Here is a 15,219-nt window from a genome sequence, read left to right as displayed (position 1 = left end):
ATGTGGTTCACATCTTTACTGCTGCCTCTCTCAGCATCCCATGTACACACCTACGTGGTTCACATCTTTACTGCTGCCTCTCTCAGCATCCCATGTACACACCTACGTGGTTCACATCTTTACTGCTGCCTCTCTCAGCATCCCATGTACACACCTACGTGGTTCACATCTTTACTGCTGCCTCTCTCAGCATCCCATGTACACACCTACGTGGTTCACATCTTACTGCTGCCTCTCTCAGCATCCCATGTACACACCTACGTGGTTCACATCTTTACTGCTGCCTCTCTCAGCATCCCATGTGCACACCTACGTGGTTCAAATCTTACTGCTGCCTCTCTCAGCATCCCATGTGCACACCTACGTGGTTCACATCTTTACTGCTGCCTCTCTCAGAATCCCATGTGCACACCTACATGGTTCACATCTTTACTGCTGCCTCTCTCAGCATCCCATATGCACACCTATGTGGTTCACATCTTTACTGCTGCCTCTCTCAGCATCCCATGTACACACCTACGTGGTTCACATCTTTACTGCTGCCTCTCAGCATCCCATGTACACACCTACGTGATTCACATCTTTACTGCTGCCTCTCTCAGCATCCCATGTACACACCTACGTGGTTCACATCTTTACTGCTGCCTCTCTCAGCATCCCATGTACACACCTACGTGGTTCACATCTTTACTGCTGCCTCTCTCAGCATCCCATGTACACACCTACGTGGTTCACATCTTTACTGCTGCCTCTCTCAGCATCCCATGTACACACCTACGTGGTTCACATCTTTACTGCTGCCTCTCTCAGCATCCCATGTACACACCTACGTGGTTCACATCTTTACTGCTGCCTCTCTCAGCATCCCACGTCATTAAATTTATTAATTTTATCTTGTTTACGTATTTCCCCTCTGCTCTCTCACTGTTCTAATTTTTGTTTAATAAAAATCAGATAGTTGAAAAGTCATTTATTAAAGTAAAAAAGTGCGTGAAATTTTGATCTCATTAACTGAAATTTTTATATACAATATTTTCACGTTTTGTTTTTAGTTTTGAGGATTTTATTAATTACATTTTATTAATAGATGGAGTAAAGAGGGATGTACTGAAACTCTTGCATGTTAATACTCAGTTCTGGTACTCAGTCTTGGTACCCAGCTCTGGTACTCAGTCTTGGTACCCAGCTCTGGTACTCAGTCTTGGTACCCAGCTCTGGTACTCAGTCTTGGTACCCAGCTCTGGTACTCAGTCTTGGTACCCAGCTCTGGTACTCAGCCTTGGTACCCAGCTCTGGTATTCACTCTTGGTATCCAGCTCTGGTACTCAGTCTTGGTACCCAGCTCTGGTGCTCAGTCTTGGTACCCAGCTCTGGTATTCAGTCGTGGTACCCAGCTCTGGTACTCAGTCTTGGTACTCAGCTCTGGTACTCAGTCTAGGTACCCAACTCTGGTATTCAGTCTTGTTACCCAGCTCTGGTACTCACCTCGAAGGAGTCCTCAGGCGGCAGTGACCTGAGGATGGCCTCCATGGCCAGTTTGAGCTGCGCCAGCTTACCAAAGTCGTGCATGGATCCGGACACGTCCAGCACGAACACAGTGTGGGTGGGCAGCTTGGGCAGACCCTCAGGACTAAAGTAGTGCACGAAGAACCTGCCCACCAGCTGTGTGTCGGAGAACAGGCACAGTCACTTTGGCACTGGCACTGTCATTGTGGTAGTCACTGTGGTACTGTCACTGGTAGTCACTGGTACTATCACTGGTAGTTACTGTGGTACTGTCACCGTGGCACTGTTACTGTGGTACTGCCACTGTGGTACTGTCAACTGTCAATGTAGTACTGTCACTGTGGCACTGTCGCTGTGGCACTGGCGCTATGGTAGTCACTGTGGCACCCACTGTGACATTCAGTGGCACTCACTGTGGTACTGTAAATGTGGCACCTACTGTGACACTGTCACTGTGGCATCCACTATGACACTATGGCACCCACTCTGACACTGTCACTGTGGCACCCACTGTGGCACTGTCACTGTGACATTGGCACTGTGGCATTGTCACTGACACTGTAGCGGTGGCATTCACTGTGGCACTGTCACTGTTACACTGCGGTCACCGTCACACTGGGTCACCCTCACAGTTACACTGCATCACAGTCGCCATCTTGTACGGCCAAGGTCACTGTCATGGTGGATCGGTGCCACACCAGGTCACCACTTGGTGGTGACCTGGTGTGGTAGTCATGCTGAATCACTGTCATCATCACAGGGGGTTGCCAGGTCACAGGGTTTCCAGGTCAGAGGGTTGCCAAGTCACAGGGTTGTCAGGTCACAGGGTTGCAGGTCACAGGCTTTCCAGGTTACATGGTTGCCAGGTCACAGGACTGCAGGTTACTGAATCCATGGGTCGCGGGTCACAATAAGGTCAAGACTTGTAAGAACATAAGGTCACACCTCTCCTGCATATTATTTGACACTTAAGTCACATCGGTTAGGTTACATTAGAGAGGTTTGGTTACAGAAGTCACACTGGTTACGGAGGTCACACTGGTTACAGAGATCACATTGGCTACGGTCACAATGATTACAGAGGTCACGCTAGTTACGGAGGTCACATTGGTTACAAAGGTCACATTGGTTACAAAGGTCACACTGGTTACCGAGGTCACATACATTTGTGTGGAAGTGTATTAACTGCGAATACTAAGAATAATACAAATTAATGTAAGTCATAAATTAATCTTGATACAATCTAAGTTTGATTTATTAAACTGTTGGTGTCAGTCAGTTGCACAGGCTGTCAGATGCACATCAGCTTACTAAACTTGAGCTGTCAGTTTCTAAGGCAGATATTATTTATTACACAATTATGATAAGTTAAAGTTACGTTCGGTTCATATTTTGGTAATAGTAATGACAGTAATATTTAGAGTAATAATAAAAATATTAATTGCAATAATATTAATAATAGTAATAGTATATGTAATAATAGTTATAGCAATAATAGTAATATTAATAATAATAATATTAATAATAGTTATAGCAATAATAATAGTTATAGCAATAATAATAGTTATAGCAATAATATTAATACAGTGAGTGGAACTACACACATACACCGGAAACTTAACTAACGATGACACAGTAATAGTGTTAATAGTAATAGTCATTATTTCAGTGAATGTTTGTATATTTATTAATATTTTTGTATTAATGTTAATAATATTGTTGATTACAGATGATGTCTTTGAGGAAGTTTGAAGAAGTGGAGTTTGAGTCAGCAGCACTCAGTGTAAGTCAGCAGCACTCAGTGTAAGTCAGCAGCACTCAGTGTAAGTCAGCAGCACTTTGTGTAAGTCAGCAGCACTCAGTGTAAGTCAGCAGCACTTTGTGTAAGTCAGCAGCACTCTGTGTAAGTCAGCAGCACTCTATGTAAGGACCACTTGATAACAACGACCAAACTGTAAGTAACCAGACTAATAACACTCAGTAATATATCTTACAGTCATCTCTCTGATAAACTTCCTCTGTATAATATGAGTTATTTATATAAATGTGACTGAAAAATTTCATTCGGAACTGAATAACATGTACCATGAAGGCCTTTCCACACACTATTCAATTTTGAAATATACTTTTTCAGTCGTATTTAGAAAAAAAATCGAAATCTATAGAGGATCTTTATAAGAGAGCTTTCTGTACATATAAAAAATAGGGAATTACCCCATTTAATTGGTCAAGCAGTTGTTCCTACATGAACCAGAGCACTAAAATGATCACATTTAATGATCACATTCAAAAGTATTATTGATATTTTTTTTTTCAAAATATCTGTAATACTTTTTTTCCAAGTAATTTTTTTGTTTTCGTCATAGAATATATTTTCAGTATTTTAACATTTGGAGAGATGAGAGAGGTGAAGCTTGTGTGATTTATGTTGTCTCTGTATGTTGGTAGAGCTGTCTCAACTCTGAATGTCCCTACATCTAAACATTTCTCTACACATCACCCACACACCTCACTGTATTCCCGTCTTACTGTATCTCACTATTGTATCCCCTTCTTACTTGTATCTCACTACTGTATCCCCGTCTTACTTGTATCTCACTACTGTATCCCCGTCTTACTTGTATCTCACTACTGTATCCCCGTCTTATTTGTATCTCACTACTGTATCCCCGTCTTACCTGTATCTCACTACTGTATCCCCGTCTTACCTGTATCTCACTACTGTATCCCCGTCTTACCTGTATCTCACCGCCGTCTACCTCCCTCTGAACATCGTAGGTCATAGATAAGACATTCTGCTCTCTGTCTTGGTCATCTCTGCTGCTGCTGCTGATGATATTACTCTTGTTATTGCTGCTTGGGTTGTTGGTAATAGCGTTGCTTTGATTCATACGAGTGTCACTGTTCTTCAAGATGTAAGTCACTCGCACCTCTTCCAGGCTCGGCGCCTCTTCTTGCACTGTCAGGAAATAATGAAAGAACAGTTTACCTTTCTTTACTACACTCTTTTTTTTTCTTCCTAATTCCGTCTTTACGTCACATAACTGACTATCATAGCTAACTTATTGATAATTCAAACACAATTCAGTATTAAGAATTTCGTTAGTTGTATGTGCAAGCCTAGCAACAGCCTAGCCCAGAGTTGCCTAACAAAGTGTAACAAGTGAGGTGATGGCTAGTAGTATGTACTCTGAGCGTGGGGATGTGGCCGAGGAACATTCAGGAGCTGGAAGTCTCTGATGGGCTGGCTTTCCCTGATCACCACCTCGACCTCCTGGTACACACCCTCCTGTAAACACCCACCCACAAACACACGTTTAATATTGTAATATAACCAGATAACTGTCAACAATATCAAATGAAAATTATAAAATAATAATTGCCAAACTTGGTATATTGCTGAACCGTAACTGATTTCAAAGAAAATATGCCGTTATGAAATTGACCAGAGGATATAATATTAATAATAATAATTACTTTGCAGACATTAAATTTGATCAAAATAAGCAGCATTGAAATTCAGTGATGGTGCTAAATTGTTGAGTATAATGTAGACTCATATTACACTGCTACTGTTCTTATTACTACAACTAACAGTATTACTGACACTACAACAACTACTGTTAATAATACAACTATTACTATTATTACTAATGGTACAACAACTATTCAGTACCATGACTTGTGCAACTTTTATTACTAATAAAACAATTATCATTATTACAACTCTGTTATTATTACAACTATTATTATCATTATTATTATTACAACGAACAGCGCTGTATGATTCTTGTGGGTTTAGCGCTTAGTTATGATTATAACAATTATTACAGCTTATTATTATTACAACTATTATTACTACAGCTATTATTACTATTATAGTTACTGCTAGAACTGTTAATATTACAACTACTAGTATTAGATAGTGTGTGGGTGTAGCAGGGTCACACTTACACTGTGTGGTGGCAGGTAGATGGTGTGAGTGTAGCTGCCACGGAACCTCAGCAGTAGTTGCTCGTAGGAGAGGTAGAAAGTAGCAGAGCCCAGAGCATCAACCATCGTTCCTGCCTTGAACTTCTGAGTCTCGTCCTGAGTCCACCTGTCATCACCACTACATATATATATATATATATATATATATATATATATATATATATATATATATATATATATATATATATATATATATATATATATATATATGTCGTGCCGAATAAGTAAAACTTGCTATTTTTGGCTTAAATAGCGACGCTCTTACCGAATAAGGCAAGCGAATATTTGTACATGCAATAATTTCGCAAAAATCATTCTGAACCTAACGAAAAAATACATTACATTGTTTATTAAATTATTGTAAACTTGTCTAAAATATATTTAGTTAGAATAGACAAAATTAAATTGCGCTTGTTATAATAAGGTTAGGTAAATTTTCTAAGGTTCTTTTGTTACAAAATTCTTTTTACATTAACATAAATTAAAAAAAAATATATCTAAATGTATAAGAGAAAATTTTAGAAAGGACTTAATTTTAAATGAGTTCTTTCTAATTGACCAGTTTTACCTGTTCGGCACGACATTATATATATATATATATATATATATATATATATATATATATATATATATATATATATATATATATAATGTATATATATTGTACCCACGAACAAGTAGTATTGATCAATAATAACACTGCGACTAGTCAAGGAGTCGAACCCATGCTGCTTTGGCCTGCCTCATGGTGGGCGAAAACTCATGACGCCTTAATCCACACGACCACACAATCTTGTGTGGTGACTTAAAGCACTCGCCTACAGATGTCTCATAACTTGGGGTGACCAGCTAGAACGCTAACAATGTTACCCACAAAGTCGGTCACATCAGTGACCTTCAAGCATGGTAGTTCTGAATTTCTCATTCTCGTCCTGTACACACTGACCTTTACGAGCGATACTACATTCGATGTACTCCAATCAAACATGATTACCTCCTGTTTCCTTGGTGCTGTGTGACCCATACAGGTTTACCCCTTCCCCGTGAATGCTAAAATAATAACTTCAAGAGAGGATATACGAAAACAGAGAAGGAACCTTGTGTTACTAGCTGCAGGGAGGACACGAGGACACTCCTTAAGATACAAAAGCTGTGCAATAACTATTGCAATAGTTGACAAGTGGACTAGTCTCCAGGAGGAGGCTGTCAGTGTAAGGGAGGAAGCTGTCAGCGCAGGGGAGGAGGCTGTCAGTGCAAGGGAGGAGGCTGTCAGTATAGGGCAAAGGGCTGTCAGTGCAGGGAAGGGGGCTGTCTTCAAGGGAAGAGGTTGTCAGTGCAATGGAGGAGGCTATCAGTGCAAGGGAGGAGGCTGTCAGCCTAACAACTGTTGTATTTAATTCACCCCGGCAAGCCAGTCCTAATTATCAGATCATTGCTTTGTCTAGTGCACCATGCTGGCCTAATAAGACTCATCCAACTTGATGTATTTCTGTGCTTTCTATAGACAAATCTCACGCCAGTATGGCTATGACGAGCTCTACCTCCAGACCCCATCAAAACTACTACGATGCATTATTTAAACATAATTCACATGACTTTATTAAAGACGGGAATCCATGAGCCTAACTGCTGCTATAACCTACAATTACAGATATATTGTGATCAGGACGATCTCTGTGTTTTTCTACTCTATCACAATTATTAATTAACGCGAAATTCTTAGAACTGTAATGTTGCATAATATATGTGAATAAATTATTATTATTATTATTATTATTATTATTAAATAGTAGTATTAGTGATGGTAGTTGAAGAAGTAACAGTAGTGTACTAGTAGTAGTAGCAGTAATAGTGGTAGGTAGTAGCGTAGTGGTAGTTGACTTGCAGTAGTGGTAGTATCGGGGCTCCAGGCGACATTTTCGTAGAACTACTAAGAGTTATTATTTAAAGGCTTCGATATATTCCCATGTTGGTAATATCACAGAAAATACTCTGAGTTGAAGACAAATATTGCTGTGCAAGTATTTTTGCAATGAAGCTTTGAGCGAGAGCTGCTGTGCTGACACTAGCTGAGTATTGTGTAGCAACAATACGAAGTAACCTGGCATTTGTTCTCTAAAACTTTTGTCTTGTTTCAAGGATTCAGCGGCTGTATATATATATATATATATATATATATATATATATATATATATATATATATATATATATATATATATATGTGTGTGTATATATATATATATATATATATATATATATATTTCGTGCCAAATAGGTAAAACTGTTCAATTAGCAAGAAATCATTTAAAATAAGTCCTTTCTAAAATTTCCCTTATACGTTCAAAGATATTTTTTTTTATTTATGTTAATATAAAAATTAATAATTTTGTACCAAAAGAACCTTAGAAAACTTTCCTAACCTTATTATAAAAAGCGCAATTTTAGCCTAATCTAACTAAATATATTTTAGCCAAGTTTACAATAATTTAATAATAAACACAATAAAATATATTTTTTTCTTTAGGTTCAGAATTACTTTTTTTTTTTTGCGAAACTCTTTCTCTTCTTAACTTTAGTAGCTTATACAGGATAAGGTGTTGCTAGCCCCTCCCTCCTGGCATGTTAGTCGCCTCTGACGACATGCATAGCTTACCGAACAAGAATTCTGTTCCGCTTCCCCATGGAGATAAGAGGAAATAAACAAGAACTAATAAGAAAATAGAAGAAAACCCAGAGGAGTGTGTATATGCTTGTAAATGTATGTGTAGTTTGGCCCAAGTGTTAGTAGATGCAGCAAGACGTACCTGAAATCTTGCATGTTTATAAGACAGAAAAAAGACACCAACAATCCTACCATCTTGTAAAACAATTCCGGGCTTCCGTTTTACACTCACTTGGCAGGACGGTAGTACCTCCCTGGACGGTTGCTATCAACCTACTACCTAGGATATATATATATATATATATATATATATATATATAATATATATATATATATATATATATATATATATATATATATATATATATATATATATATATATATATAATGTACAAAACAACCACTCTGAAAGAATAGAGAAATTCCAAGCGCTTTCATGACTACTCACATTATCAAGGAACTATGAAAGTAAAGCATCCAAGGAAGGTATATAAGGGGTCTGGCCAACACCTCACTATCAGATCCCACAACGGTTAAACACCTGACGCGCGCCGACCCAACTGGACAGGTCCTTTGCACAACCCACCAACAAACTATTCTACCCAAGAAAATTTTTAAAATTATTATTTGTCCAGTGTATTATTAAATTCTTCCCAAATTCTATTAATTATAAATGGATCTAATTTATATAAACCAAAGGAAATATTCATATTATTGTCAAAACTGCTTTTTATGAAACAAGATTCAATTATATTCCTGTCGACCATGGACTTGCTTGATACTACTTGGTTGATATGCCTTCTCTTCTTAAGACTTTTAATATTAAAGTTGTATTCAAAAATCTTGATACAGTAAAAAAAACTTTTGATGAAGAATTCCCCCCAAAATGCTGATGGATGTGTCTATAAGATTCCTTGTAAAATTTGCGATAAAGTTTATTACGGTCAAACTGGTAAAAATCTCGAACTAAGATTAAAACAACATAAATATAGCATTAGAACTGGACAAGATTCCAATGCTCTATTTATTCATGTAAGAGATTTTAACCATCCAATTGATTTTCAAAAAGTTGAGAAAGTAGTATCAATCAAGTCCATGGTCGACAGGAATAAAATTGAATCTTGTTTCATAAAAAACAGTTTTGACAATAATATGAACATTTCCTTTGGTTTATATAAATTAGATCCATTTATAATTAATAGAATTTGGGAAGAATTTAATAATACACTGGACAAATAATAATTTTAAAAATTTTCTTGGGTAGAATAGTTTGTTGGTGGGTTGTGCAAAGGACCTGTCCAGTTGGGCCGGCGCGCGTCAGGTGTTTAACCGTTGTGGGATCTGATAGTGAGGTGTTGGCCAGACCCCTTATATACCTTCCTTGGATGCTTTACTTTCATAGTTCCTTGATAATGTGAGTAGTCACGAAAGCGCTTGGAATTTCTCTATTCTTTCAGAGTGGTTGTTTTGCATATTCTGAAATCACCTGTTTACTGTGATCTTATTGCATATATATATATATATATATATATATATATATATATATATATATATATATATTGCAGTAATCGCGAACAAGATATACAATATGCAAAACAACCACTGGGGGGATTGAATGATAGCTCTAAGCCTTTCATGTTGCAATCAACACAGCAGGAGCTTGCAGTGTTGCAGAAAAGAGGAGAAAGTCCAAGCACATACGATCACAGGGAACGCCTTTGCGCTCCCTGTGATCGCAGCTCAGTGCTGTTGGTGCTATGATCTATAACACAGGTTGGTAACTGACCAATAAGTTATCATTTACAAGTTAACTTGTTATTATACAAGAGTACATGTTAACGTGTATATTATTATGAAAACACCCACCAGCACGGATTCATGGGAGGCAAATCCTGTGTCACAAACCTTCTGGAGCTTTATGATAAAGTAACAGAAGTAAGACACGAGAGAGAGGGGTGGGTTGATTGTAGTTTCTTGGACTGTAAGAAGGCCTTCTACACAGTTCCTCACAAGAGACTAGTGCAGAAACTAGAGGATCAGGCGCGTATAATGGGAAGGGCACTGCAATGGATCAGAGAATACCTGACAGGGAGGCAACGAGTCATGGTACGTGATGAGATATCACAGTGAGCACCTGTGACGAGCGGAGTCTCACAGGGGTCGGTCCTAGAACCAGTGCTATTTTTAGTATATGTGAAAAACATGATGGAAGGGATAGACTCGGAAGTGTCCCTGTTCGCATATGATGTGAAGTTAATGAGGAGAATTAAATCAGATGAGGATCAGGCAGGACTTCAAAGAGACCTGGACAGGCTGGACACCTGGTCCAGCAACTGGCTTCTCGAATTTAACCCCCCAAATGCAAAGTTATGAAGATCGGGGAATTGGAAAGAAGACCGCAGAGTATAGGCTAGATGGCTAAAGACTGCAAACCTCACTCAAGGAGAAAGATCTTGGGGTGAGTATGACACCAAGCATGTCTCCGGAATCACACATCAATCAGATAATTTCTGCAGCATATGGGCGCCTGGCAAACCTGAGAATAGCATTCCGATACCTAAGTAAGGAATCATTCAAGACACTGTACACCGTGTATGTCAGGCCCATACTGGACTATGCAGCACCAGTTTGGAACCCACACCTGGTCAAGCACGTCAAGAAATTAGAGAAAGTGCAAAGGTTTGCGACAAGGTTAGTTCCAGAGCTAAGGGGAATGTCCTACGAAGAAAGGTTAAGGAAAATCGGCCTGACGACACTGGAGGACAGGAGGGTCAGGGGAGACATAATAACGACATACAAAATACTGCGTGGAATAGACAAGGTGGACAGAGACAGGATGTTCCAGACAGGAGACACAGAAACAAGAGGTCACACTTGGAAGTTGAAGACTCAGATGAGTCAAAGGGATGTTAGGAAGTATTTCTTCAGTCATAGAGTAGTCAAGAAGTGGAACAGTCTGGCGAGTGATGTAGTGGAGGCAGGAACCATACATAGCTTTAAGACGAGGTATGATAAAGCTCAGGGAGCAGGGAGAGAGAGGATCTAGTAGCGTTCAGTGAAGAGGCGGGGCCAGGAGCTGAGTCTCGACCCAAGCAACCACAATTAGGTGAGTACTATCACTCGTGGTGGTTATAGTTATTATTTTGATAAGAAAATCTGAAAATTTCTGCTGATTCAAGTGTTTGTAATATAAAGAGTTTGGTGGTTCAACTAGCTTACAGCTTCACTCCTCCGTAAAGCAATAAAAGATGACACTAGTGGATGTGAGGGAAAGTTTTTCATCCTATGTAAAGTAAAAGTTTTACACCCCGTATAAAGTAAAGAAGAGAGAGCAGTGTTTCTGGATGGTTGTAGCAGCAGCAGCCTGAGCAAAATTACACAAGTATGAGCAAAATGTTCCATACCGAGTGAATAATAAGTGTGAGTGTAAGATTGTGTGAGAGTATGGGTTTGAGTGTTGTGCTAATTGTTTGTGTAAGGTTAAGTGTGAGGGTATAAATGCTAGGATGAGTGGGAATGAAATAAAAGTATTAGGATGAGTGGGAATGAAATACAAGTGTTAGGATGAGTGGGAATGAGATATACCTACCTTGGTGGAGTGGCTTGCTGAGTGTCGTTATCATGATGTCCTCTTCTACCTCCTCGCTTCCTTGCTTTCACCTCCGTAGTGTAGTTCCTTCCTCCCGTCTCTCTACATCACCGTCAAACATTACATTGATAAACATCATAAAATATTGTTATACGTTGTAATACCCTACACCCTCTCCCTACCACCATCCCTCCCTCCAGGATTCACCACATGTTTTTATATACTATCTATTCCCTTCTCTCCTATCCCTCTCTTCTCTTCCACTCTCCCTCTGTCCCCTCCATTCCTGCGCCAGCACCTGTACCTATACTGGGCACACATTGTAGCAGTCTCACACTACACACACTGTAACAGTCTCTCATACTACACACACTGTAACAGTCTCACACTACACACACTGTAACAGTCTCACACTACACACACTGTAACAGTCTCTCACACTACACACACTGTAACAGTCTCACACTACACACACTGTAACAGTCTCTCACACTACACACACTGTAACAGTCTCACACTACACACACTGTAACAGTCTCACACTACACACACTGTAACAGTCTCTCACACTACACACACTGTAACAGTCTCACACTAAACACACTGTAACAGTCTCTCACACTACACACACTGTAACAGTCTCTCACACTACACACACTGTAACAGTCTCTCACACTACACACACTGTAACAGTCTCTCACACTACACACACTGTAACAGTCTCACACTACACACACTGTAACAGTCTCTCACACTACACACACTGTAACAGTCTCTCACACTACACACACTGTAACAGTCTCTCACACTACACACACTGTAACAGTCTCTCACACTACACACACTGTAACAGTCTCTCACACTACACACACTGTAACAGTCTCACACTACACACACTGTAACAGTCTCACACTACACACACTGTAACAGTCTCTCACACTACACACACTGTAACAGTCTCTCACACTACACACACTGTAACAGTCTCTCACACTACACACACTGTAACAGTCTCTCACACTACACACACTGTAACAGTCTCTCACACTACACACACTGTAACAGTCTCTCACACTACACACACTGTAACAGTCTCTCACACTACACACACTGTAACATTCTCACACTACACACACTGTAACAGTCTCACACTACACACACTGTAACAGTCTCTCACACTACACACACTGTAACAGTCTCTCACACTACACACACTGTAACAGTCTCACACTACACACACTGTAACAGTCTCTCACACTACACACACTGTAACAGTCTCTCACACTACACACACTGTAACAGTCTCTCACACTACACACACTGTAACAGTCTCACACTACACACACTGTAACAGTCTCTCACACTACACACACTGTAACAGTCTCTCACACTACACACACTGTAACAGTCTCACACTACACACACTGTAACAGTCTCTCACACTACACACACTGTAACAGTCTCTCACACTACACACACTGTAACAGTCTCTCACACTACACACACTGTAACAGTCTCACACTACACACACTGTAACAGTCTCTCACACTACACACACTGTAACAGTCTCTCACACTACACACACTGTAACAGTCTCTCACACTACACACACTGTAACAGTCTCTCACACTACACACACTGTAACAGTCTCACACTACACACACTGTAACAGTCTCTCACACTACACACACTGTAACAGTCTCTCACACTACACACACTGTAACAGTCTCACACTACACACACTGTAACAGTCTCTCACACTACACACACTGTAACAGTCTCTCACACTACACACACTGTAACAGTCTCACACTACACACACTGTAACAGTCTCTCACACTACACACACTGTAACAGTCTCTCACACTACACACACTGTAACAGTCTCACACTACACACACTGTAACAGTCTCTCACACTACACACACTGTAACAGTCTCTCACACTACACATACTGTAACAGTCTCTCACACTACACACACTGTAACAGTCTCACACTACACACACTGTAACAGTCTCTCACACTACACACACTGTAACACTCTCTCACACTACACACACTGTAACAGTCTCACACTACACACACTGTAACAGTCTCTCACACTACACACACTGTAACAGTCTCACACTACACACAGTGTAACAGTCTCACACTACACACACTGTAACAGTCTCACACTACACACACTGTAACAATCTCACACTACACACACTGTAACAGTCTCTCACACTACACACACTGTAACAGTCTCTCACACTACACACACTGTAACAGTCTCACACTACACACACTGTAACAGTCTCTCACACTACACACACTGTAACAGTCTCTCACACTACACATACTGTAACAGTCTCTCACACTACACACACTGTAACAGTCTCACACTACACACACTGTAACAGTCTCTCACACTACACACACTGTAACAGTCTCTCACACTACACACACTGTAACAGTCTCACACTACACACACTGTAACAGTCTCTCACACTACACACACTGTAACAGTCTCTCACACTACACACACTGTAACAGTCTCTCACACTACACACACTGTAACAGTCTCTCACACTACACACTGTAACAGTCTCTCACACTACACACACTGTAACAGTCTCTCACACTACACACACTGTAACAGTCTCTCACACTACACACACTGTAACAGTCTCACACTACACACACTGTAACAGTCTCTCACACTACACACACTGTAACAGTCTCTCACACTACACATACTGTAACAGTCTCTCACACTACACACACTGTAACAGTCTCACACTACACACACTGTAACAGTCTCTCACACTACACACACTGTAACAGTCTCTCACACTACACACACTGTAACAGTCTCACACTACACACACTGTAACAGTCTCTCACACTACACACACTGTAACAGTCTCTCACACTACACATACTGTAACAGTCTCTCACACTACACACACTGTAACAGTCTCTCACACTACACACACTGAAACAGTCTCTCACACTACACACACTGTAACAGTCTCTCACACTACACACACTGTAACAGTCTCTCACACTACACACACTGTAACAGTCTCTCACACTACACACACTGTAACAGTCTCTCACACTACACACACTGTAACAGTCTCTCACACTACACACACTGTAACAGTCTCTCACTACACACACTGTAACAGTCTCTCACTACACACACTGTAACAGTCTCACACTACACACACTGTAACAGTCTCTCACACTACACACACTGTAATAGTCACTTACACTACACACACTGTAACAGTCTCACACTACACACACTGTAACAGTCTCTCACACTACACACACTGTAAGTCACACTACACACACTGTAACAGTCTCTCACACTACACACACTGTAAGTCACACTACACACACTGTAACAGTCTCTCACACTACACACACTGTAACAGTCCCTTACACTACACACACTGTAAGTCTCACACTACACAC

The 15,219-nt window shown here is 40.1% G+C and overlaps 1 protein-coding gene across 3 annotated transcripts in view; it reads right to left on the bottom strand.

Annotated features, from left to right (window-relative positions):
* LOC128696659 (inter-alpha-trypsin inhibitor heavy chain H5) overlaps positions 1-15,219 on the bottom strand; it is a 254,124-nt gene that overhangs the window by 49,915 nt on the left and 188,990 nt on the right. For 2 of the 3 annotated variants that reach the window (XM_053787984.2, XM_053787985.2), the window contains exons 4-8: positions 11,751-11,852; positions 5,461-5,617; positions 4,696-4,795; positions 4,245-4,465; positions 1,486-1,662 (exon numbers count right to left, since the gene is read on the bottom strand). In XM_053787984.2, the coding sequence (XP_053643959.2) occupies positions 1,486-1,662; positions 4,245-4,465; positions 4,696-4,795; positions 5,461-5,617; positions 11,751-11,852 (757 nt within the window). The remainder of the gene's footprint in view (positions 1-1,485; positions 1,663-4,244; positions 4,466-4,695; positions 4,796-5,460; positions 5,618-11,750; positions 11,853-15,219) is intronic. The other variant, XM_053787986.2, reaches the window with a different exon arrangement.

The sequence above is a fragment of the Cherax quadricarinatus genome, chromosome 46 (assembly GCF_038502225.1).
Source record: "Cherax quadricarinatus isolate ZL_2023a chromosome 46, ASM3850222v1, whole genome shotgun sequence".
NCBI classification, from domain to species: domain Eukaryota; kingdom Metazoa; phylum Arthropoda; class Malacostraca; order Decapoda; family Parastacidae; genus Cherax; species Cherax quadricarinatus.
Note: the sequence above shows the minus strand (reverse complement) of the source record. Positions and strands in the feature narration are given on the sequence as shown.